This window comes from Eumetopias jubatus, unplaced genomic scaffold, assembly GCF_037043125.1.
Source record: "Eumetopias jubatus isolate StellerSeaLion01/CBP00866 unplaced genomic scaffold, mEumJub1_p1.0 scaffold_12, whole genome shotgun sequence".
In the NCBI taxonomy this organism is placed as follows: domain Eukaryota; kingdom Metazoa; phylum Chordata; class Mammalia; order Carnivora; family Otariidae; genus Eumetopias; species Eumetopias jubatus.
Genome location: NW_028274818.1, coordinates 74244861 through 74268177, shown reverse-complemented (window position 1 = coordinate 74268177; position 23317 = coordinate 74244861). Strand labels below are relative to the sequence as shown.

The window sequence follows — 23317 nt, the reverse complement described above, 5'->3', positions numbered from 1 at the left end:
CTTATTTATCATTATATAATGACCATTCTGGCATCTTCAGTTGACTTTTAATAAAACTACTTTTCTCAAGTGACTGACAAGTTGTTCTTCTCTTCCTAGGCACCACTAGCCAGTATTTCTCAAGAACCCTATAGTAATACTTGGATTTCCTCTCCAGGTTCTTATTTCCTTCTTTAATCAAAGCAAATGTATTCATCTGGTAAAATCAATCTCTGGTAAAATCCTTCTGAGTCTAACCATCCCATTTCCTACTCACCCACTCCAAAAATAATTTTAATTCACTTTAATTGTCCTAAAGTCCTCAGGGTATATAGTAGTTATGTCCTTTTTAAGGGTTAGCATAAGGTGGCTTTCTTTTACTTCTCCAGCAAATGAGGAAGTAGAAAATCCTCTGGTGATATGAAAAATCACTTTTCTGTTAATTGTTAAATAATAAAACTGAAAGATGACATATAGTATTATTTTAGAAACTACAAGTTTCTAAGCACTCATTTTTATATTTTAAAAGCCTAGTTATAACATCTACGAGATATAAATTAAAACACTGTCACCTCTTTTAAACTCAATGAAATTGTTAAAAAGCAAAATTCACATGAATACATTTTAAAAATCTTACTGGCTTTATTCAACAGTTCATGAATTGGGCAGCACCCAATGTAGCAGATAGAAAGGTGCTCTGAGGAGCTATACAAAGCAAAAGACTTTTATAGGCTGAAGGAAGGAAGCAGGAACAAGGAAGTTATAGTAAGCAAAGAAGTGATTGGTTTTGTCAAGGTTACTTTCCTTTAGGGGATGGCAGGATCTATCAAGCAGAGGACCTAACCAGTGCTACTCAGGTGATTTCCAATTGACTGGCTTAAGATTCCACTTCTGGCAGAGCTGAAGCTGTAATTAAGTCAAGTCTCAGTTTGGTGATGTGGGGTTTAGCCTAAGCAGCTCTATTCGGGGCCTGTTGTCTTGTTTTTAACACAGCATACCAAAAAATATCGGTATCCATTTCTTTTTTTTTTTTAATTACAGTTTTAACAGTTTTCAGATGGGTAGAAATGCCTGGACCATTCCATAAAAAGGACACTGAAAAATCAAGAATGAAAAACTAATGGAAAATTAGATAAATGATACAGAAGACTGAGACAAGAGAGAAGTTACAATGCTAAAGAGAGATTAAAAAGAAGACAGTGAATAAAAAACAGACTACAAATAGAGAAATCTTAGGACTAAACAAATAGAAGTACTGGATGTAAAAAACAGCTTTCAACAACATACCATAGGAAAGAGGTGTTCGACCCTTGAGAATATCAACGCATGACACTGGGATCAATAATGAAATACAATGAATACTTTTAATATGATTTCCAAATGACACTAAGATCTACTAGGATGGCCCATGCTTGGTAAGGTACAGCTAATAATATTGACTTACATATGCTATATAATTTTATGGAAAGAAGTGGATATAGTCAACAAAAGATTTATCTTTATGTTTTCCAACAACTTATATACTGTTCTAGTCCATGACATTCTTTCTCTCTGAACATCCAGAATGTTCCGTATAATTCCCCAAAATAGTATACTACTAAAACCCAAATACCTAGTGGAGCATATTTTCTCTACCCATTTTCCTGCCCCAATACCACGAGTGCAGCCCTGAGAAACCCTGACCAGCATCCATGTGTGTGTGCATATGCCTACATGTGCATGTGCGTACAGGAAGACATAATGGCATTCTATGCTGTGATACAGACATTTTATAAAGGAGAGAACTGAGGTTCACAGAGGTTAAGTAAATTAACCATAGTCACAGAGTCACTCACGTATCTTACAGTCCAAGTTATTCCTGCTATCTCTAACAGTGTTGCCTACTAATGTAGCTTACAATTGCTACTCAACCTTTCTAATATATGCTTGAAGCATTCATATGTTCTGAAATCTTGACTTCCCATGGAGAGTGTAAAGCCTTATTTATGTCTTGCAATTATTTTTCCCCTTCAGTTTGGATAAAACACCACATGGTGAGAGGTACATAATAAGCACTCAGTAAATGCACGTTGATTGAATTTAGCTCTTCCTGCCTTATATGTTGCCATGAAAGTCTCTTAATATTGCTTTCATTTTCATAGCTATTGATTCAACTATTCTTCCTCAAATCTTAAATGAAGCAGGCCACCCCGGCTCCCAGGCATCCACATATTAGTGATGTTTTCATTCACCTTCCATTTACATCGAACTAAACTATTTTCCTGCTACCTCACACCCCACTGGTGTTACACAAACCACTCAGATGGCCCTGTCTCCTGCAGGCATCACTCGTATCTTTTCAGCGGCCTGTTGTAACATGGGTGACAAAACTATTAAGAATGTCAGCCTTCAATGCATGAAGAACTTAGGTAAAGCAAACGGTGTCATCCGGTGTCATCTGGGGTAAAACTGGTGACAGCAGCAAAGGGAAAGGCAGGAGCCAACAGGACTGCCTCCAGGCAAACTTTAATAGGAGAAGAAGAAACAATTTATCCATTCCTGGGACAAAAAATAAAAAATAAAAACAACGAAAACAAAACAAAACAAGCTTCATGATTTCTACAGGGCTTAGAATACACTGGTGATGGTCACTGATGCACTAAAGAATTGAGCAAATGGTTGGATTTTATGGAACGTTGAATAGATGATGGTGATGATGATGATGTTGTTGATGGAGGGAGGGGAGGGGAGGGGAGGGGAAGGGAGGGGAGGGAAGGGGAGGGAAGGGAAGGGGAGGGGAGGGAAGGGGAGGGAAGGGAAGGGGAGGGAAGGGGAGGGAAGGGAAGGGAAGGGGAGGGGAGGGGAGGGGAGGGAAGGGGAGGGAAGGGGAGGGAAGGGAAGGGAAGGGAAGGGAAGGGAAGGGGAGGGAAGGGAAGGGGAGGGAAGGGGAGGGAAGGGGAGGGAAGGGAAGGGAAGGGAAGGGAAGGACAGACAGGATCCTTGAACTTTTTTCCACCCCCATGGTTACAACGCCATTCTAAGCCAATGTCATTCCTCCTTCCCAGACTATTTCAATACAGCTCTTAACTGTTCTCCTTGCTTCCCCTTGGCCTCCATCCAACCCTTCTTCATATAGTAGCCAGAGTAATACTTTTAAAAACAGAAATATAATCGTGGTTTTTTTTTTCCAGATCCTTTGATGGCTGCCCATGGCACTTTCCATAAAATCTGAAATCTGAAATTGATGAATATCTCTCCCGTGTCTGCTCTTTCAACACTGTTCTAGCACTCTGTTCTAACCACACCTTCTCTGACTTCCTCAAAAGTCCCAAATGTCTTGCCACAGCCCAGAGACTTTTCCCTGGAATGTGTCAGCTTAAATATCAATTCTTTGATCACCCAAATTAAATTACTACACTCTCTGCACAGACTCCCATAACATGCTGGGCATTTATCTCACAGTACTTACCACAATTTATAATTATACATTTATTTATATAATTGTTTGTCAGAGAATTTAAGTCCACGGGTTCAGGAAACTTGCCTGTCTTGTTTCTCACTGTGTCCCCAGCAGCTAGAACCATGCCTGACAAAGAAGAGCACTTGATGTGTATTTGCTGAGTGAATGAAAGAAAGGCTCCAGTCACCTGCTTCATACAGTGAGAGAGCAATTCCTACAGAAAAGATGGGAGGAAGAGAATCACAGGACTGGTGGGCCAGCTCTGATTCCTCACCTCTGACCACATCCCTGATCAAAACTCTCACAGGGGTAACAGAAGGCTTGACGTGTACTGCCAACGATTTTGAGCTCAGCACAGTGAGGGTTGCTCAGGGGGATGCAAAGAAGCACAAGGCTTCTCAGGAGCTCTGTGCAGGTATGGCACCTGCAGGCCCTTCAAACATGTTTGCAGAATCAGCCTCAGAAAAGAAGCTTTCAACCTGTGTCAGCCACCACCATGCAGTGGTAGGACCGTGTGTTCTGAGTAATAAGGTCGTTTTTACTTTAGACTGAAACAGGTGCAATCTTTTTACTACCTCATCCCCATAATTCTTTATTAAAATATTTATTAAAATTAATATATGAAAATTCATATATATACATGCATACATATATTTGTATATACACACACACACACACACACACACATATATATATAAATCTCAAAGGCAAAATTCAGTTCCTTGCTTGCTAGTCCTTCATCTTTGTTTTGTTTTGCTTGTTTTTTTCTCAGAATGAAACTTCAGTTGCAACACAGTTAAAACCTGGAGGGAGTGTCAAACCACCATGAAGCTATAGGCATGTTGGGCATCAGAAAAACTCGGGGTTGTGGCTCTCAGTGGCTCTCTACTTTGCCTGTACTAACAAGAGTCTTTTTTGATGCATAGTCCCTGGTAACCACAGAGAATGTTTCAGTTTCCATGTTCATAGTGCACTGTACTTCATGTTCTTATTCTTTCTATAGAGAGGAGAAAGAGGAAGGAGAGCCCTGTAGTAGAATTGTTTCTCTTTATTTGTACCAGTCATCCACTTCATCTACTTTTTAGAGAAGTATAGTTATAAATATAACCCAGACATTAGCTGAGCTCTTTAGACACCGCATCCTCAGATCCCTGTGAAGCTAAAATTCCTTGCCACTATTTCCTTAATGAAATGTACAGTCCCGTTGGCACTTCGGACCCAGGGCTATGCATATAGAAAGAGGTCAGTGTAGCCGTCAAAGGTGTGGACTGGACAGCAGAAACCCAGCTCCACCTCTTGCAAGCCATCTGACTCTGACCAATCCACGCAAGGGTCAGTTTTCTTATCTGTAAAACAGCAGTAATTAGCAAAACCCATCTCACTAGGTCATTGTGAGGATAAAAGGAGGGAATGCATGCAAAATGCTTAGCCCATGGCCGGGCCCACAAGCAGATTTCCAACACATTAGCAGTTTATCTTCAGAACTGCTGAGGGAAACACCTGTTTTCTGCTGCATGGACTTAGGCAGGAACTCAGCACTTCACAGAACTTCCATTAAAACTCACTCCCAAAAACATCTTAACTGTTTTGAAGGAAGAGGTTAGTTTTATTCTTGGCGGGTATGAGGATGGGGCAGACAGGGAAAGGGATTAAGTCTACAAGAAAGCAAAGGGCTTCAAATCGAAATTTAGTAACACCTCCTGATTCCTCTGGAGCCCCGCCCTTTCACACAGGTATCAGCTTCCCACCCACCTTCAGGCTGGATCCTGCTCACTCCCTCTCCTCTCTTCTTCCTCATCAGAACCACCACAAGGTCTTCTCTAACTAAAACAGAGCATTACTTTTGCTACTAGCTTTTGCTGAATCAATCACCACCCAAGTTACGCTCTCAGAGTTCCACTTTCCACCCCAAAGGCTTTTCCCAAAAAAGAATCCTCTGCCTGCAAAAAGGAGTATTTATTTAATCCTTACAAGAAACCTGACAGTGGGTGGCCACTGTCATCCTCATTACAGTAGAGGAAATTGGGGCTGGGAAAGGTTAAGTAACTTTCCCAGGTTTGCAGAAGTGGTAAACAGAGAGCCAAGATTTGAATCTCCGTTTGTTTGTCTTAACATCTTGTGCTTTTTCCAGTAAGACCTCAGCTTCCTTTATGGGAATCTCAATGAACTACTGGCTGTGACCCATTGGGTTTATTGGGCACACAGCCCAAAGACCCCCAGCTTATTTGTCTTAGCAATGCATGACTTTTGTGAACCTCTGCCAACAAAAGTTTCAGTGTGTATTGGAATGAACTGCCCATAAAGCTAGAAGGAGAATACAATGTAATCACTAAGTTCTTATACCTGAATTTATGGATATAACAAGGATACAGAGGACTAGAGCCACAAGACCCCTGATCTCCAAACTCTCGAAACTCTAGTCAAGAAATAGCATCAAAGAGAGAGACTGTTGAATTCCACAAGTCTCAGAAATAATGCCTTGTGCCAGAATTCATGGATTCTGAAGCTCCTTTTTCCTTAAGGCTTTAACACATCACAGAGCAACGGGTTATTTTTCTAATCTGGATTCTCCCTCTATTCTGTGGGTTCCTTGAAGGTAAAGATTCTATCTGACTCATATTTCCAACCCCATATAATCTGAATCCTCATTCTAGGCAAGTAAAACATAGGCAGCTAAGAGTAGAAAGTCCAAAAGACAATGAATTGGCTGTAAATTAACACAATCCATTTTAAAAGGTGATTCAGCGATATGCATCCAAAGTCATAAAGATGCTTATTTCCTTTGACTGTACAATTCCTCTCAGGGGTATTTATCCTTAGGAAGTTACACCAGGGAAGAAAACTCTACAGATCCTGAGTGATTAACTCGGGGTAATAATGGTGTTAGTGAAAAGAACAGAGACCTCCTAGATATGCCATAGTAAAGGAATAAAACATCACCTTGATGATACATTGCATAACCCTTAAAATTATGACCGTAGGGAGTGACAGAGCAAGATCAAAAAGACAAAAAAGCCCAAGCTAAAACTAAGGGAAGAAATTATAACATCAAATCACAAGCCCATGGTGACCATGGCTTTGGAGCACGTATCTAGAGATGGATTACATGGAAACGTGGGAAAGGAATTCAACCAGCTTCATGGCACTGGTGCATGCTACAACAGTCCAGGCACAGGTAAACCTTGTTTCCTCAATGTCTTTAGAGGAGAGCCTGGATTCTATTCTGAAATGAAAGGCAGGCAGTTGGAGCAGAGCCCGGGGTGAGAGACCACAGCTTTGCATGCAAGACATGGAGATTCCCCTTCCTGGAGCCAGACCCACACTGGCTGTAGTGTGTGATTACGCTCTCAGACCATCTGCTCAGGGGCTGTGAAGGCAGCCATGTGTCCTCCTGCCTGGACGCCAGGAGGACACCGATCACTAGTCAATCTGCTTGAAATTGCCTCCGATGATTAGTGTGTAATGACTCAGGTAGGTCACGGCCAGGGACGTTTCTGTTATTAATGCATTAGCAGCTGTAAATGGGCATTGATTCTGCACAGAGTGCAGGTTTATGGACTTGGTGGGGATAGTCTGGCCCTGTGGAGTGTAAATGGTCATTGTTGGGGGAGGAAGAACCCTGCAAGGGCATTGTACTTTGGGGAAGGGTGAGGAAGGCCAGCCAGCTCTGAGAGGAAAAACCTGACCTGAGAATATGGAAAAGAAGAATTTACATGTACCAGGGACAACTCTTGGCCCTCTCCCACATCTGAGACAGATCTAATCATATCCTTGCATTCTGAGCCCAACATATATTTCCATCTATGATTGTCTGGTCCATGATAACCCATACATTTGGATTGTTTTATTTACTTTAAATTTTATTTCACAGTCTTACCATAAATTCAGGGCCCCATTCATTGTAACATCACTAGCACTCAGCAAAAATCCAACATAATTTATCCAAAGCTATTTGTAAGTGAATGAATGAATGATAACACTACCAGGGTAAGAACGTTGACTTATTTATCAATGCCCTGGCACCCTGAGCTGGAATGTACCACAATATAGGTTTTCATGATAATTTATCCTTCTTAAACAGAGAGACTGAGGTCCAATGAGTGAGTCACCTCACCAGTGATCATGCACACACAGGCCGCCTAGTAGAAGGGATTACTGCTCAGTTATGTAACTGTTCTGAGTAACTTATCATTGTTACCATTTATTTACTTCTAACTGTATACCCAGCAGAGTTGGGGTTGGCACCTTCTGAGGCAAGAATCCTCATCTGTGGAAGTAGTTGCCTGAATTCAAAAGAAACTAGCCACATGTTTTTAAAAAATACATTCTGGCTGTCAGCACTAGGAGAAAGTTTATCTTTTTGTCTTGGAGCTTCTCAAAAGAAATCTGTAGCCTCTTCCATTCGGAAAAACCAAATTCCTTGTTTCTATAACTTATTAACCAGCCATTGTTACGTTTGTCATTTGCAATTTCCAGCCATTGCTACAGGTTTACCAATGTCTCAAACAACCTCACATTACAGTGCAGAGTAGAAACAGCAAGTAGATCTAATCTTTAGCTTAAGTGAAGAGATTTAGCAGAAATCCCAAGTCATTGTTTTCCTTAGGTCATTCTATTGGGAACTAATGAATAGGATGAAGACAAAGATTTCACCTCTCAGGTGCTCCAGTAGAAGAGGCTGCAGGTGAAGCCTGCTTTCATTTCCTCTAATTCTGTAATGCAACCCATGGGTGTGGACCAAACTGTATCAATATCAGTTATTAATACAGCAAACAGAAAGTGGCATATCAGTACTGTACTAGTCCCAGACCTACTTAGCATATTCATTTTCTTGTCCAGAAGATAATGAGTTAATTTTTGCCCACAATTGGGGGGTGGGGAGGAGCCACTGCTGGTCATAACTCAACACCCTCTGCCTTGCTGAGGTAATGATGCTTCCCTTCAACCTTTTCTTCTGTGGCCTCATTTCTATCTCTCTTGTTTATTCACTGAATTCCAAGTCAGAAGGGGTCTTAGTTATAGACTATTCTAGTTCAATTCCTTATTACTGTTATTATTTAATGAAAAAAAAAATGAAGTCAGATTGGTCAGTGTGTCAAGGATCATGTGGTCAATTCCCCAAGCCAAGCCAAGAGCCTGACTCTCTTGACTTTTGAAAGATTGGAAGGTATGGCAAGGGAGGGCTGTGAGGGGTTATGGATGACAAAAGAATGGTTTCAAAACACACAGAGTGATCATCATTCACAGAAGTCACACAACTCAATAATTCATTATATAAATATATAAATATAAATATATGCACTTGCCACTTTTGTGGGTGTCGGGGATAAAGCAGCAAGCAAGAGAGACACACATCATGCCATCAGAGTCCCTCCAGTCCAGTGGAGGAAGCAGATAATGCACAAGCAATAAATACAATAATGAGAGCACGTGAGGAGTGCTGTGGAAGATTTAAACTGGGTGAAATGATAGAGAATAATGAGGTGGGTAGTGGGGTGCCACTTTAGGATGTGTGTTTGTTATCCACGGTCCTGAAATGCTGCAATCATACACACCTTCCTTATAACTTTCATTCCTTTTTTGTCCCTCTGTTCAACAATAAGGGGAGCAAAAGAAAATCTTCTTTATTTATTTATCTGCCTATACTCTCTCATGCTTCACAGTCTTGTGTAGTCATTAAGTCCAAAAGATCCCCTGAGTTCCTAGTCCTGATCTAGAAGAGGTGAGTTAGGGAGAACAGAAAGGCTTTTACAGAGCTTGCTATGCAGCAGCTTGAGAGAGACAAGAGATACGCATATGGAATGTGTGAACACGGATGCCTGGTGCTGGGTGGCGGGTGGTCAAGTGTCAGAGCAAATGGGAAGGTCAAATGAGGGCATCGTTTTGTGTGTCCTCTACACTGTGAGAATCTAAATCAACTGGCAAGAAACCCACCCTAGGCCTGGCCATGATTTAAATTAAGGCTCTTATATTGCTCCTTCTCTTGCTTCCCCTCCCTCCTGTATTCAGCTGATGGCAGACCTCTCCCATTTTCCAGCCAACCTGCTGACTTTTAACTGGAGAGAACTCTACTTCCCTAAAGACAATCATTGTTTTTTTCTCTTTCTATTCACCTTACACTGTTCTACTCTTTGCCTGCTCCACAGAGTCCAGGCTTGGTATTTTCTTTATCCTACAAGAGGAATCAAGGAATTAAAGCACACATTTCATCAGGAGAGTCTTTAACAGAGATATATACTGAAGTGTAGGCTAAGAATAAGGAAGGGTTACTCCTGATAAGACCACAGGTAACATATTTTGGAGTCAGGAAGTAAATGCATTTGCAAGTCAAGAGATCAACATGTTTGGTTAGAATAGAATGTATCCAGGCATTCTCAGAGAGAAGGCAGTGTTGAAAGGAACCAGCTAACTGAACAAGTAACTAGATGATAGTCATATTTCAGGAATAGCAGTCCTCCAACATGTAGGATGGAATCCAGGGGACGGTGGCTCTAGGCATTAAAACCGCTAAGGAAGCCTGGAGTGATATGCCAACAGAGGGAATGCAAATGGGGCTTTTGGCAGGCCCAGGCCTCACTCCTCTCGTGGTGGTGGATGCAGATCAAGTCACAGTCAGTGGTGACTGAAGCGTGGGACTGGGCTGCCTGGGGAGAGAATGGTGTCCAGAGGGGAGTGAGCAGGGCATGGTATGATTTTAGCATTAGGCATTTGGAGTTGGAAGCGACGGCCAGAATTAAGTGCAGATAGACAGCAACATGTGCTGCACAGGACAATGGAATTCAGCGACGGATTCGGAGTGCGTTATTCTAGGCTCATCTAGGCCTTGACAAAGCAGATGTCATAGCTTTGAACAAGAATTAGAGTAGTAAGTAGAAGACAAAAGACAGCCATCATGGAGATCCAGATCAGTCTACTGTCTAACGTCAATTCTGTTTCTCCCACATACATAACACTTCATCAGACGGTGAGGTGCATCCATCTATCTACTCTTCCCCGCATCCCTCCATGTGCTCACCTGTCACTATGTCCAGCAAGTACTGTCTACCATGGCCAGGACTTCTTCATTAGAGGTTGCGGATATAATCAGAGGTTATATACTGTCTAATAACCAGAATATGACTGACACCAACCAGTTAGAATGAGCATATGCTGTAGTATCGGAGGATCATTAACTCTCTCGTTCTGGATCAAGGGCTCACGTAGGGGAATAACGCATATGGAATTGCAGGGAATGAAGATGCTTAGGGGCTTGGGACAGTAGCACTTTACCAAACTGGTAAACTACACTGGTATATACCAGCTGAGCATCAGCCTGGATGCAAGGATGGAGAATTCAGAACTGGCCCTTGTATTCACGGGGCCTCCAGCCTAGAGCTGCTCCACTGTGTGGTAGATTATTACTAGCCACGTGACACTGTTTAACTGAAAATAAACAAACTTATAAACTTAGTTCCTTGGTGGCAGCAGCTACATTTCAAGTGCTCAGTGGCCCTATCTGGCTAGTGGTTACCATACTGGACAGCACAGAGGAAGAATACTCCTATCATGACAGAAAGTTGTGTTGGAGAGCACTGGACAAAAAAAAAAAAAAGGCAAACACTAAATTAATCTTTGGTCAATTCATTAATAAACTATAATTCTGATACAGCATGCCAGGGAAGTATAATCTGACAGAAGATGGAGATCTAAGGAAGGCTTCCACTGGACCTTAATTTAAAAGTTGTAGGAAATTACTCTGAGGCTGAAGTTCAACCAAAGACCCTACTACCGCCAGCCTCCTGTAGGTTTCGTTTGTGCATACAGATCACAAAGGAAGGTGGAGAGCGAAAATCCTACATAGCTATCAGTTTGCACAAGCTAACTCGGTATCATGTACCTCAGCCAAAAGACACCAATGCAAATGGAACATTCTGGAAAAGATTTAACAATGAAAGATAACCAGACTTTGGAAGTAGTAAATGGACACTGATTTTCTAAAGCCAACAGAGACATCCACACCCTGACACAGACCAAGGCAGGACAGCCACACCAGCGCAGGCAGGATGTTAGATGTGTGTAAATTCTACATGCAGAGCTATTGCTCTCCGTCAAATCCCATGAGGAGAAGTTTCCTAACCAGCAATGTACCGTACATGTAAGTGGTGAGGAGAACCCAAGACCCAGGCCAATGTGGACTTCAGGTCACCTGCTTTCCTGATAACCAAACAACCTCCTAGAATTTGATCTTGATTCTAGGGGAAGTGACCTCATGGTCCTGGACATTGACTGAGGTTCACTGCTCCAGTGAAGCTCTGATCACAAGGAAAGCATCGAAATCTATTAGGTACACAGAAATTGGGCAGCCGTTCTAAATATCCCCAGTGAGGAGTTTTTCCATTTCTTCCCTTTTTATTTATTTTTTTAATTATCAGGTATCTACACAGTGGTATGGAGCAGCAAATTAATAGTTTTTTCCTCTTTAGACTGCAGTCGTAGATATGGAAATACCATATCCAAAGACAAATTAACATGAGCTCCTTACAACACTGTAGTAATTATCTCGGGGAGCAGAGTCTCCCCTAGGTTAGAAATTTCAGCCCCAAAACAGGGTTGGAACACGGATTCCTTTCTGAGAAGCAGTAATTTGTATCATGTTGAGAAGGTAGAGAGAAAGGTGGGAAGGTCACACATAATCTGAAAACCCATCCTTGAAACCTTCCTCCCTCCAACCCTACCCTGCTTGCTCCATCACCACAAAGGCATCTACGAGAAGGATACTGCTTGAAACAGAAAAGATAAAGTAACATGCATATTTAACTTTACACCAAATAGATCTGAACAGACTTCATGCCAAACAGCCCCTCCTTTCCACTTACAAAACCTTGCAGTTTTTAGAAAATGCTGTAGCCTGAACTTCAAAGGCATTGAAAGATAGATGTGGCATGTAGGGAATTAGACACGAAATTTCCTTTATTATTGGGAACAAAAGCTGTTGGTCTAATCTCCTGTGTGATACACGCTTTAGCTGATCAGGGTTACACTAAGTCACTCTGATGTAGCAAACAGCGAATACACCATCTTTTTTTCTTTCTTTCTATCTCCTCCTTCCTCTACCATTCACATATGCAAATTCTGTAGCCAAAAGGGGAGTCATGCAGTACCACTGAGGGTAAAGAATTCCCTTTGATCAGCCTCCTCCAGGCCTGGAGTTCCCCAGCCTCGGATTCTACCTGCCCCTTTATGATTTTTGATGCATCAAATTATATTCCACCAATCTCAGAAGTAGGACATGTTAAAAAATTCTGAAACCTTACAAAGGGAAGCTACGTCTTGAAAAAAATATATTTCCTTTAGTTAACCTTTTAAAACTTGGATATTTATTGTTAAATTATTGCAGACTGATTCATAAAACAAGTTGTTTGCTGACAGAACTGCTGCAGAGGAAAGCGGATGTCCGAGATTTTTACAGAGGTGCTCATATACCAACACCACCACCTCAAATGCTAGTGTATCATAAAAAGTAAGAGTCGGGGAAATCAGAGAAAATACTGCTGGCTTCACCAAAAATCAAGTCCTTGCGCACAATGAGAAAGGCAGACAGTGGAAAGCGCTTACTTGCTAAAAACAAATGAAATTTCTGAAATGTACCTCAGCATCTTAAAGTACCGAATCTCTTTTTCTGCAGTAATTTTTATATAGTAGTAATGTATTCTGGCCCAAAATGAATTGTTCTTTAAATGCCTCAAGAAACAGGTGGTCTCACGAACTGATCTGTTTTTGCCGGCATTTCCTTCTGCTTTGCAGGGTCATGCAACTGGGAGAGAGGGACAAGATATCTCCTAATGAGAAGAGCTTAGGGAACAAAAGCACATTTCATTTTAACCCCCAGCCAGTAGTGGTAGGGTTAACACCCAGACACACACACACATTTCCTGTGTTCCTTGTGGGGGTTCTGCCTAGCAAACCCTCCCCTCACCTCTGAATCCAATGCAGTAGTGCAGAAAAGAAAGACACAGGCAGGCAGCACAGTGTTTGTGGGGACTTCAGGCCTGCTGAAGAGAGCTTTTCATCTCGAACACGATCAAAGAAATAGATGTATTTATGGAATGAAGGTTCAAAAGTGGTCGCACTTACTGAATGCTGAGTCCGATCAAGGAAGCTGTAAGTGCCACTGGCATGAGTTCTGTGAGCAGTTTCCTAGGGAAGAAGAGAGGGGAAGACTTTAGGATGGAGGAATGTATTCTTGTATTGTGCCTTTACCTTTTTTGTCATAGTCACATCTGGCTAACCTCTAAAATAGGCTCTTGATACTGTGAATTGGACAACAATGACAGTGGTGGTGGTAATGATGATGATGACGATGAAAATGATTAAGATCAAGTCTTTCAACATATTTTCATTTAATTCTTTCACACTCCAATAGGAAGGTGTTACAATTTTCTCTATTTCAGAAGAGGAAACCAAGGCTCAGATAGCTCAAGTAAGTTACACAAAATATGCATGTAGGTAGTAGAGCCTGGATTTGAAGTTGGCAATTGGACATCAAAGTTTAGAATCACTCTGCTGTACTCTTGCCTGACACAGCGAGCTCTATGCCACAGGATGTTTTCAAGGAAAGATGAGAAGCCAATCTTTCAGAGATATTATTGTGGATTTTCCTGCATGGAGTTAGGTGAAACGAAAAAAACTCTAAATATCTTTTCAACCCTAGAACTCTGGGATTCTATAACGCTCAATCCCATGATGGCTAACATTCAAAGTGACTCCATTTTGCAATGAATAAAACTGTGATATAAGGTGTCCCATCAAAAATCAATTTCATAAACATGGCTATCATCACCCTATCAGGAGTAAGATCTACGTCCATTAATATTTAAATAAACCAAATATCACACAACCTGCAAAGGGCCATTACAATCTCATGTATTTCAGTGAGTTGGGGAAGAGGTCATCTCCAACCAGAAAGATTTACTTAATAGATCTGAAAGAGTTACATGGCACCCGGTAACCAAGAGAGTTGATCCCGTCCCGTTCGCCCTCTGGGAGACACTTAAGTAGAAGAGATGGGATTAATTTTCAGGGTTCTAGAATATTCATCTAGTGCTCTATTTACTCCTCTCAAGTAGTGACACAACGTATACCCAGATTCGATGTAACTCACAAGTTTAGGAGCTTCATTATAAACATTATTCACAGATATACATTTGGAAAATATGCTCCCTTTCTTAATATCTTAACATCCCTGCCGAGCAGGGAGCCCGAGGCGGGACACGATCCCGGGACTCCAGGATCATGACCTGAGCTGAAGGCAGACACTTTAACAACTGAGCCACCCAGGCACCTGATGGACTTTCTTTTTCAAATCTTCATATTTGCTGAGGCCACTGATATTGATAACTTAGAACATCTGAGAACACCGAGTGGTGTCAAAATACTGGAAGAAGAGATCTGTATCTGGAGAAGCCTGCAGGTATACACAGCTATGAAGTGGTGAGGATGGTGGTGACAGGGGTCATTAATCGGTCCTTTCTTCCTTTCTTTCATTTATCCATAGTGTCCCAGTCATCCAAGGCTTTGCTACCTATTAGCTTTCTGAACATGATCGAGTCACTTAGCTTTTCCTTTTCTTAGCTTCTTTATCTATAAAATGAGAATAAATATACTACCTACCTCAACAGACTGAGGTAAATATTAAAAGTTAATATTTGGGGGCGCCTGGGTGGCTCAAATGGTTAAGTGTCTGCCTTTGGCTCAGGTCATGATCCCGGGGTCCTGAGATCAAGCCTCAATTGGGCTCCCGGCTTAGCAGGGAGCCAGCTTCTCCCTCCCCCTCTGCCTCGCCCCCTGCTCATGTTCTCTCTCTCTCTCTGTATCTCTGTGTCTCAAATGAATGAATGAAATCTTTAAAAAAATTAAAAAATAATAAAAGTTAATATTTGTAAGGCACTTAGCATTGTGTCTGGCACAAAATCAGTGCTGTTTAAGAGTTGTTTATTATTATTGAAATATATACAATATTTTATTAGTTTCAGGTGTACAACATAGTAATTCCACAATTATATACATTATTAAATGCTCAGCACAGTAAATAGAGTTACCACCTCTCATGATACAAAGTTATTATGATACCATTGACTATATTCCCTAAGATGTACTTTTCATCCCCATGACTTACTCATTTTATAACTGGAAGTTTGTATAAAAGCTCATTATTATTTCTTAAGCCCCTTTTTATGTCAAGCACTGTCCTCTTGGTGCCTACAGTCCATGGGCACTCAGTCAGGAATGCTGGGGAAGACTTTGCCAAGGAAGTGGCAATGGAGCTGAGATCTTCACGCTGAGAGGAATGTAACGACATGAAATGAAAGAACAGGATTTGGGAAAAGGAGGTAGGAACAGTTAGGAAATGAAGAGTCAAAGTATACAGTTATCTTCTATAAATTCATACAATGCCTCAGTTGGAGAATTATCTCTGTCTTAATAATAATAAAAACCTTAATGATTATAATAGAAAAATAGTAGTAGTAATAGTTCTATTGAACCCATAGTATACCCAGGCTTTGTATCAAAATATGCATTCATCTTCTTATTTATGAAAAATGGTGATAGCTCCTATCATCAAGTTCAACCTTCTTTTTTGGTTGTTGTTGTTTTTTATTTTTATTGTTATGATAATCACCATACATTACATCTTTAGGTTTTTTTAATTTTTTATTGTTATGTTAATCACCATATATTACATCATTAGTTCTTGATGTAGAGTTCCATGATTCATTGTTTGTGCATTACACCCAGTGCTCCACGCAGAACGTGCCCTCCTCAATACCCATCACCAGGCTAACCCATCCCCCTACCCCCCTCCCCTCTAGAACCCTCAGTTTGTTTTTCAGAGTCCATCATCTCTCATGGTTCGTCTCCCCCTCCAATTTCCCCCCTTCATTCTTCCCCTCCTGCTATCTTCTTCTTTTTTTTTTCTTAACATATATTGCATTATTTGTTTCAGAAGTACAGGTCTGTGATTCCACAGTCTTCCACAATTCACAGCACTCGCCATAGCACATACCCTCCCCAATGCCTATCACCCAGCCATCCCATCCCTCCCACACCCCCACCACTCCAGCAACCCTCAGTTTGTTTCCTGAGATTAAGAATTCCTCATATCAGTGAGGTCATATGATACATGTCTTTCTCTGATTGACTTACTTCACTCAGCATAACACCCTCCAGTTCCACCCACGTCGTTGCAAATGGCAAGATCTCATTCCTTTTGATGGCTGCATAATATTCCATTGTATATATATACCACATCTTCTTTTATCTATTCATCTGTCGATGGACATCTTGGCTTTTTCCACAGTTTGGCTATGGTGGACATTGCTGCTATAAACATTGGGATGCACGTACCCCTTCGGATCCCTACATTTGTATCTTTGTGGTAAATACCCAGCACTGCAATTGCTGATCTTATGGTAGCTCTATTTTCAACTTTTTGAGGAACCTCCATACTGTTTTGCAAAGTGGTTGCACCAGCTTGCATTCCCACCAACAGTGTAGGAGGGTTCCCCTTTCTCCGCATCCCCGCCAACATCTGTCGTTTCCTGACTTGTTAATTTTAGCCATTCTGACGGGTGTGAGGTGGTATTTCATTGAGGTTTTGATTTGGATTTCCCCGATGCCGAGCGATGTGGAGCACTTTTTCATGTGTCTCTTGGCCATTTGGATGTCTTCTTGGAAAAATGTCTGTTCATGTCTTCTGCCCATTTCTTGATTGGATTATTTGTTCTTTGGGTGTTGAGTTTGATAAGTTCTTTATAGATTTTGGATACTAGCCCTTTATCTGATACGTCATTTGCAAATATCTTCTCCCATTCTGTCAGTTGTCTTTTGGTTTTGTGGACTGTTTCTTTTGCTGTGCAAAACCTTTTTATCCTGATGAAGTCCCAATAGTTCATTTTTGCCGATGCTTCCCTTGACTTTGATGATGTTTCTAGGAAGAAGTTCTGCGGCTAAGGTGGAAGAGGTTACTGCCTGTGTTCTCCTTTAGGATTTTGATGGACTCCTGTCTCACGTTTAGGTCTTTCAACCATTTGGAGTCTATTTTTGTGTGTGGTGTAAGGAAATGGTCCAGTTTCATTCTTCTGCATGTGGCTGTCCAATTTTCCCAACACCATTTGTTGAAGAGATTGTCTTTTTTCCATTGGACATTCTTTCCTTCTTTGTCGAAGATAAGTTCACCGTAGAGTTGAGGGTCCATTTCTGGGCTCTCTATTCTGTTCCATTGATCTATGTGTCTGTTTTTGTGCCAGTACCGTACTGTCTTGATGATGACAGCTTTGTAATAGAGCTGGAAGTCCGGAATTGTGATGCCGCCAGCTTTGCTTTTCTTTTTCAAGATTCCTCTGGCTATTCGGGGTCTTTTCAAGTTCCATACAAATTTTAGAATTATTTCTTCCATTTCTTTGAAAAAAGTGGATGGTATGTTGATGGGGATTGCCTTGAATGTGTCGATTGCTCTAGGTAGCATTGACATCTTCACAATGTTTGTTCTTCCAATCCACGAGCATGGAACATTTTTCCATTTCTTTGTGTCTTCTTCAATTTCTTTCATGAGTATTTTATAGTTTTTTGAGTATAGATCCTTTGCCTCTTTGGTTAGATTTAGTCCTAGGTATCTTACGGTTCTGGGTGCAATTGTAAATGGGATTGACTCCTTAATTTGTCTCTCTTTTGTCTTGTTCTTGGTGTACAGGAATGCCACTGATTTTTGTGTATTGATTTTATATCCTGCCACTTTACTGAATTCCTGTATGAGTTCTAGCAGTTTTGGGGTGGTGTCTTTTGGGTTTTCCACATACAGTATCATATCATCTGCAAAGAGTGAGAGTTTGACTTCCTCTTTGCCGATTTGGATGCCTTTGATTTATTTTTGTTGTCTGATTGCTGTGTTGAATAGCAGTGGTGAGAGTGGACATCCCTGCCGCGTTCCTGACCTTAGGGGGAAAGCTCTGTTTTTCCCCATTGAGAATGATATTCGCTGTAGGTTTTTCATAGATGGCTTTTATGATATTGAGGTAGGTACCCTCTATCCCTATACTCTGAAGAGTTTTGATCAAGAAAGGATGCTGTACTCTGTCAAATGCTTTTTCTGCATCTATTGAGAGGATCATATGATTCTTGTTCTTTCTTTTGTTAATGTATTGTATCACGTTGATTGATTTGCGGATGTTGAACCAAACTTGCAGCACAGGGATAAATCCCACTTGGTCGTGGTGAATAATCCTTTTAACGTACTGTTGGATCAAACTGGCTAGTATTTTGGTGAGAATTTTTGCATCCATGTTTATCAAGGATATTGGTGTGTAATTCTCCTTTTTGATGGGGTCTTTGTCTGGTTTGGAGATCAAGGTAATGGTGGCCTCATAAAACGAGTTTGGAAGTTTTCCTTCCATTTCTATTTTTTGGAACAGTTTCAGGAGAATAGGTATTAATTCTTCTTGAAATGCTTGGTAGAATTCCCCTGGGAAGCCATCTGGCCCTGGGCTTTTGTTTGTTGGGAGATTTTTGATGACTGCTTCAATTTCCTTAGTGGTTACAGGTCTGTTCAGGTTTTCTATTTCTTCCTGGTTCAGTTTTGATAGTTGATACATCTCTAGGAATGCACCCATTTCTTCCAGGTTATCTAATTTGCTGGCATAGAGTTGCTCATAATACGTTCTTATAATTGTTTGTATTTCTTTGGTGTTGGTTGGGATCTCTCCTCTTTCATTCATGATTTTGTTGATTTGGGTCATTTCTCTTTTCTTTTTGATAAGTCCGGCCAGGGGTTTATCAATCTTGTTAATTCTTTCAAAAAACCAGCTCCCAGTTTCGTTGATCTGTTCTACTGTTCTTTTGGTTTCTATTTCATTGATTTCTGCTCTGATCTTTATGATTTCTCTTCTCCTGCTGGGTTTAGGCTTCATTTGCTGTTTTTTCTCTAGCTCCTTTAGGTGTAGGGTTAGGTCGTGTATTTGAGACCTTTCTTGTTTCTTGAGAAAGGCTTGTATTGCTATATACTTTCCTCTCAGGACTGCCTTTCTTGCATCCCAAAGATTTTCAAAAGTTGTTTTCATTTTCATTGGTTTCCATGAATTTTTTGAATTCTTCTTTAATTTCCTGGTTGACCCATTCATTCTTTAGTAGGATGCTCTTTAGCCTCCATGTATTTGAGTTCTTTCCGACTTTCCTCTTGTGATTGAGTTCTAGTTTCAAAGCATTGTGGTCTGAAAATATGCAGGGAAAAATCCCAATCTTTTGGTACCGGTTGAGACCTGATTTGTGACCTAGGATGTGATCTATTCTGGAGAATGTTCCATGGGCACTAGAGAAGAATGTGTATTCTGTTGCTTTGGGATGGAATGTTCTGAAAATGTCTGTGAAGTCCATTTGGTCCGGTGTGTCATTTAAAGTCTTTATTTCCTTGTTGATCTTTTGCTTAGATGATCTGTCCATTTCAGTCAAGGGGTGTTAAAGTCTCCCACTATTATTGTATTGTTGTCAATGTGTTTCTTTGTTTCTGTTATTAATTGCCTTGTATAATTGGCTGATCCCATGTTAGGGGCATAGATATTTACAATTGTTAGATCTTCTTGTTGGATAGACCCTTTAAGTAGGATATAGTGTCCTTCCTCATCTCTTATTACAGTCTTTGGTTTAAAATCTAATTTGTCTGATATAAGGATTGCCACCCCAGCTTTCTTTTGGTGTCCATTAGCCTGGTAAATGGTTTTCCACCCCCTCACTTTCAATCTGGGGGTGTCTTTGGGTCTAAAATGAGTCTCTTGCAGACAGCATATGGATGGGTCTTGTTTTTTAATCCAATCTGATAGCCTGTGTCTTTTGATTGGGGCATTTAGCTCATTTACATTCAGGATAACTATTGAAAGATATGAATTTAGTGCCATTGTATTGCCTATAAGGTGACGGTTACTGTATATTGTCTGCGTTCCTTTCTGGTCTATGCTGCTTTTAGGCTCTCTCTTTGCTTAGAGGACCCCTTTCAATATTTCTTGGAGGGCTGGTTTTGTGTTTGCAAATTCCTTTAGTTTTTGTTTGTCCTGGAAACTTTTTATCTCTCCTTCTATTTTCAATGACAGCCTAACTGGATATAGTACTCTTGGCTGCATATTTTTCTCGTTTAGTGCTCTGAATAGATCATGCCAGTCCTTTCTGACCTGCCAGGTGTCTGTGGGTAGGTCTGTTGCCAATCTAATGTGTCTACCATTGTAGGTTACAGATCTCTTCTCCCAATCTGCTTTCAGGATTTTCTATTTGTCTCTGAGACTCATAAGTTTTACTATTAGATGTCGGGGTGTTGACGTATTTTTATTGATTTTTTAGAGGGGTTCTCTGTGCCTCCTGGATTTTGATGCCTATTTCCTTCCCCACATTAGGGAAGTTCTTTGTTATAATATGCTCCAATATACCTTCTGCCCCTCTCTTTCTTCTTCTTCTGGGATCCCAATTATTCTAATGTTGTTTCATCTTATCGTATCACTTATCTCTCGAATTCTGCCCTCGTGATCCAGTAGTTGTTTATCTCTCTTTTTCTCAGCTTCTTTATTTTCCATCATTGGTCTATATTGCTGATTCTCTCTTCTGCCTCATTTATCCTAGCAGTTAGTGTCCCCATTTTTTATTGTACCTCATTAATAGCCTTTTTGATTTCGACTTGTTAGATTTTAGTTCTTTTATTTCTCCAGAGAGGGTTTCTCTAATAACGTCCATGCTTATTTCAAGCCCAGCTAGTATCTTTAAAATCATGATTCTGAACTCTAGGTCCAATATCATACTAATGTCCGTATTGAGTACGTCCATGGCAGACGGTACTACCTCTTGTTCTTTTTGTTGAGGTGATTTTTTCCGTCTTGTCATTTTGTCCAGAGGAAAAGAGATGAATGAGAGAACAAAATGCTAACAGAGTAACAACATCCCCAGAAAATATACTCTAAACAAATCAGAAAAGACCTGAAACCAGGGGAAAAGAGAGGGAAAGAAAGAAAAAAGAAAGAGAAATAAAAAAGATAAAAAGATAAAAACAAACAAAAACAAAACAAAACAAAAAAAACAGAATACGATCAAATATGATCAGGCTGGTGCATATATCAGTGCCACACACTAGAATTTGGGCGTATTTTGGTCTGTTAGAAGAAAGTGCCTCCCAAAATTTAAAGAAAGAAAGACTTATGTATGTACAAAATAAGGGTTGATACGATGAAGGGATGGAATATGAGTGTAAAGATGAAAATTATAAAAAATTTTATAAAAGGAATTGATAAGAAGTTGTTTGAAAAAAGAAAGAAGAGAATTTAAAAAAAAAGGAGGGGAGAGAATGTGATCAGGCAGGAGACTAGAACAAAGCCATACACTAGAGATTTAGGGTATATTTTGATATGTTAGAAGAAACTGTATCTCAAAATTTTAAAGAGAGAACAACTTATATATATGTGCCAAAAATAAGCATAACTACTATGAAGGGATAGAATATGGCTCTAAAAAGGAAAAATAAAAATGTTTTTTTTAAAGGGATCGATAAGATGTTGGTTGAAAAAGGGAAAAAGAAAAATTTTAAAAAAAAGACAGTTAAAAAAATTAACTTTGAAAGACTACAGAATCATGGTAAAAAAGCCATGAATTCTAGGTGCAATATTCCCCTAGCACTGGAGTTGGGCCATTCTCATTGATCAGTAAACTTGGTTTTGGCTGGCTGTTCATGCTGATCTTCTGGGCGAGGGGCCTGTTGCTGTGGTTCCCAAATGTCTTTGCCGTAGGCGGAATTGCCCCGCCCTTGTCAGTCCAGGCTAAGTAATCTGCTCGGGTTTGCTCTCAGGAGCTTTTGTTCCCTGCAAGCTTTCCGTACAGCTTTGGAGGACGAGAGTGAAAATGGCAGCCTTCCAATCTCTGCCCCAGAGGAGCGGAGAACTCGGGGCCCTGCTCCTCAGTGCGCCCCCAGAGAAAAGCAGTCACTCCTGTCTCCCCGGTCTCCGGCCGCACTCCGTGCTCACCCGGCCCGTGACCGAGCGTTTGTATCTCTGGCACCCGAGTCAGTGTGGAGTCTCCAAACCCAGCAGATCCCTGTGGTGCGCTCCCGTGCCGCTCCTCCCGGGGGAGGAAGAGGAGTCTCCCCGGATCTGCTGCTTGTTGAGTCCCTGCTGGAGGAGCAGTGGCCCGAGTGGGCCACGGATCACAGTTTATGGCAACCCCGAGCTGAGAGCCCGCACCTTGGCTCCGTCTCTACAGCCGGCTTCCCTCCTCTGATACCCAGGAGCTCTGCCACACTCAGGCATCCCCGGTCTTTCTGTGACCCTGAGGGTCCTGAGACCACACTGTCCCGCGAGGGTTCCACCCCCCGCTTAGCCACTGGAGCGACGTCCCTCAGCAGAGCCTACTTCTAAAAGTTCCAATTTTGTGCCCCGCTGCTCTATCACTTGCCAGAAGCAGCAACGGAGGCCCCCTCCCCCGCCGTCTACCCTCCCGAATATCACCACAGATTCACTTCTCCGCATGTCCTACCTTCTAGAAAGTGGTCGCTTTTCTGTTCAGAGAGTTGTTGCTATTCTTACCTTCAATCTCCTGTTGAGTTCGTGTTCAGAATGGTTTGATACCTATCCAGCTGAATTCCTGAGACCAGACAAAATCCAGCTCTCCTACTCCTCTGCCATCTTGCTCTCAAGTTCAACCTTCTTAACCCTTGCCCCTCCCTCCTCCAGTCACTTCCTCCTTCCCTTCATACACTCACCAACATACTCTAGGATCCAGCTAAAATGAACTATTTTAAAGACATAAGTCCACCCAAGTGTGAACTTCTCTCTGTTGCTTTCATTGATTTGTCCAGCTGGACTGAATTTTTTCCAGGGGCCCTGTGGTCTTTCACACACCCTT

At 41.2% G+C, this 23317-nt stretch overlaps 1 protein-coding gene across 1 annotated transcript in view; it reads right to left on the bottom strand.

Moving 5' to 3' along the window:
• The window catches only part of RBFOX1 (RNA binding fox-1 homolog 1), a 2047095-nt gene that overhangs the window by 1150116 nt on the left and 873662 nt on the right, over nucleotides 1-23317 (bottom strand). The window contains exon 5 of the mRNA XM_088016928.1: nucleotides 13532-13594. Coding sequence (XP_087873054.1) covers nucleotides 13532-13594 — 63 coding nt within the window. The remainder of the gene's footprint in view (nucleotides 1-13531; nucleotides 13595-23317) is intronic.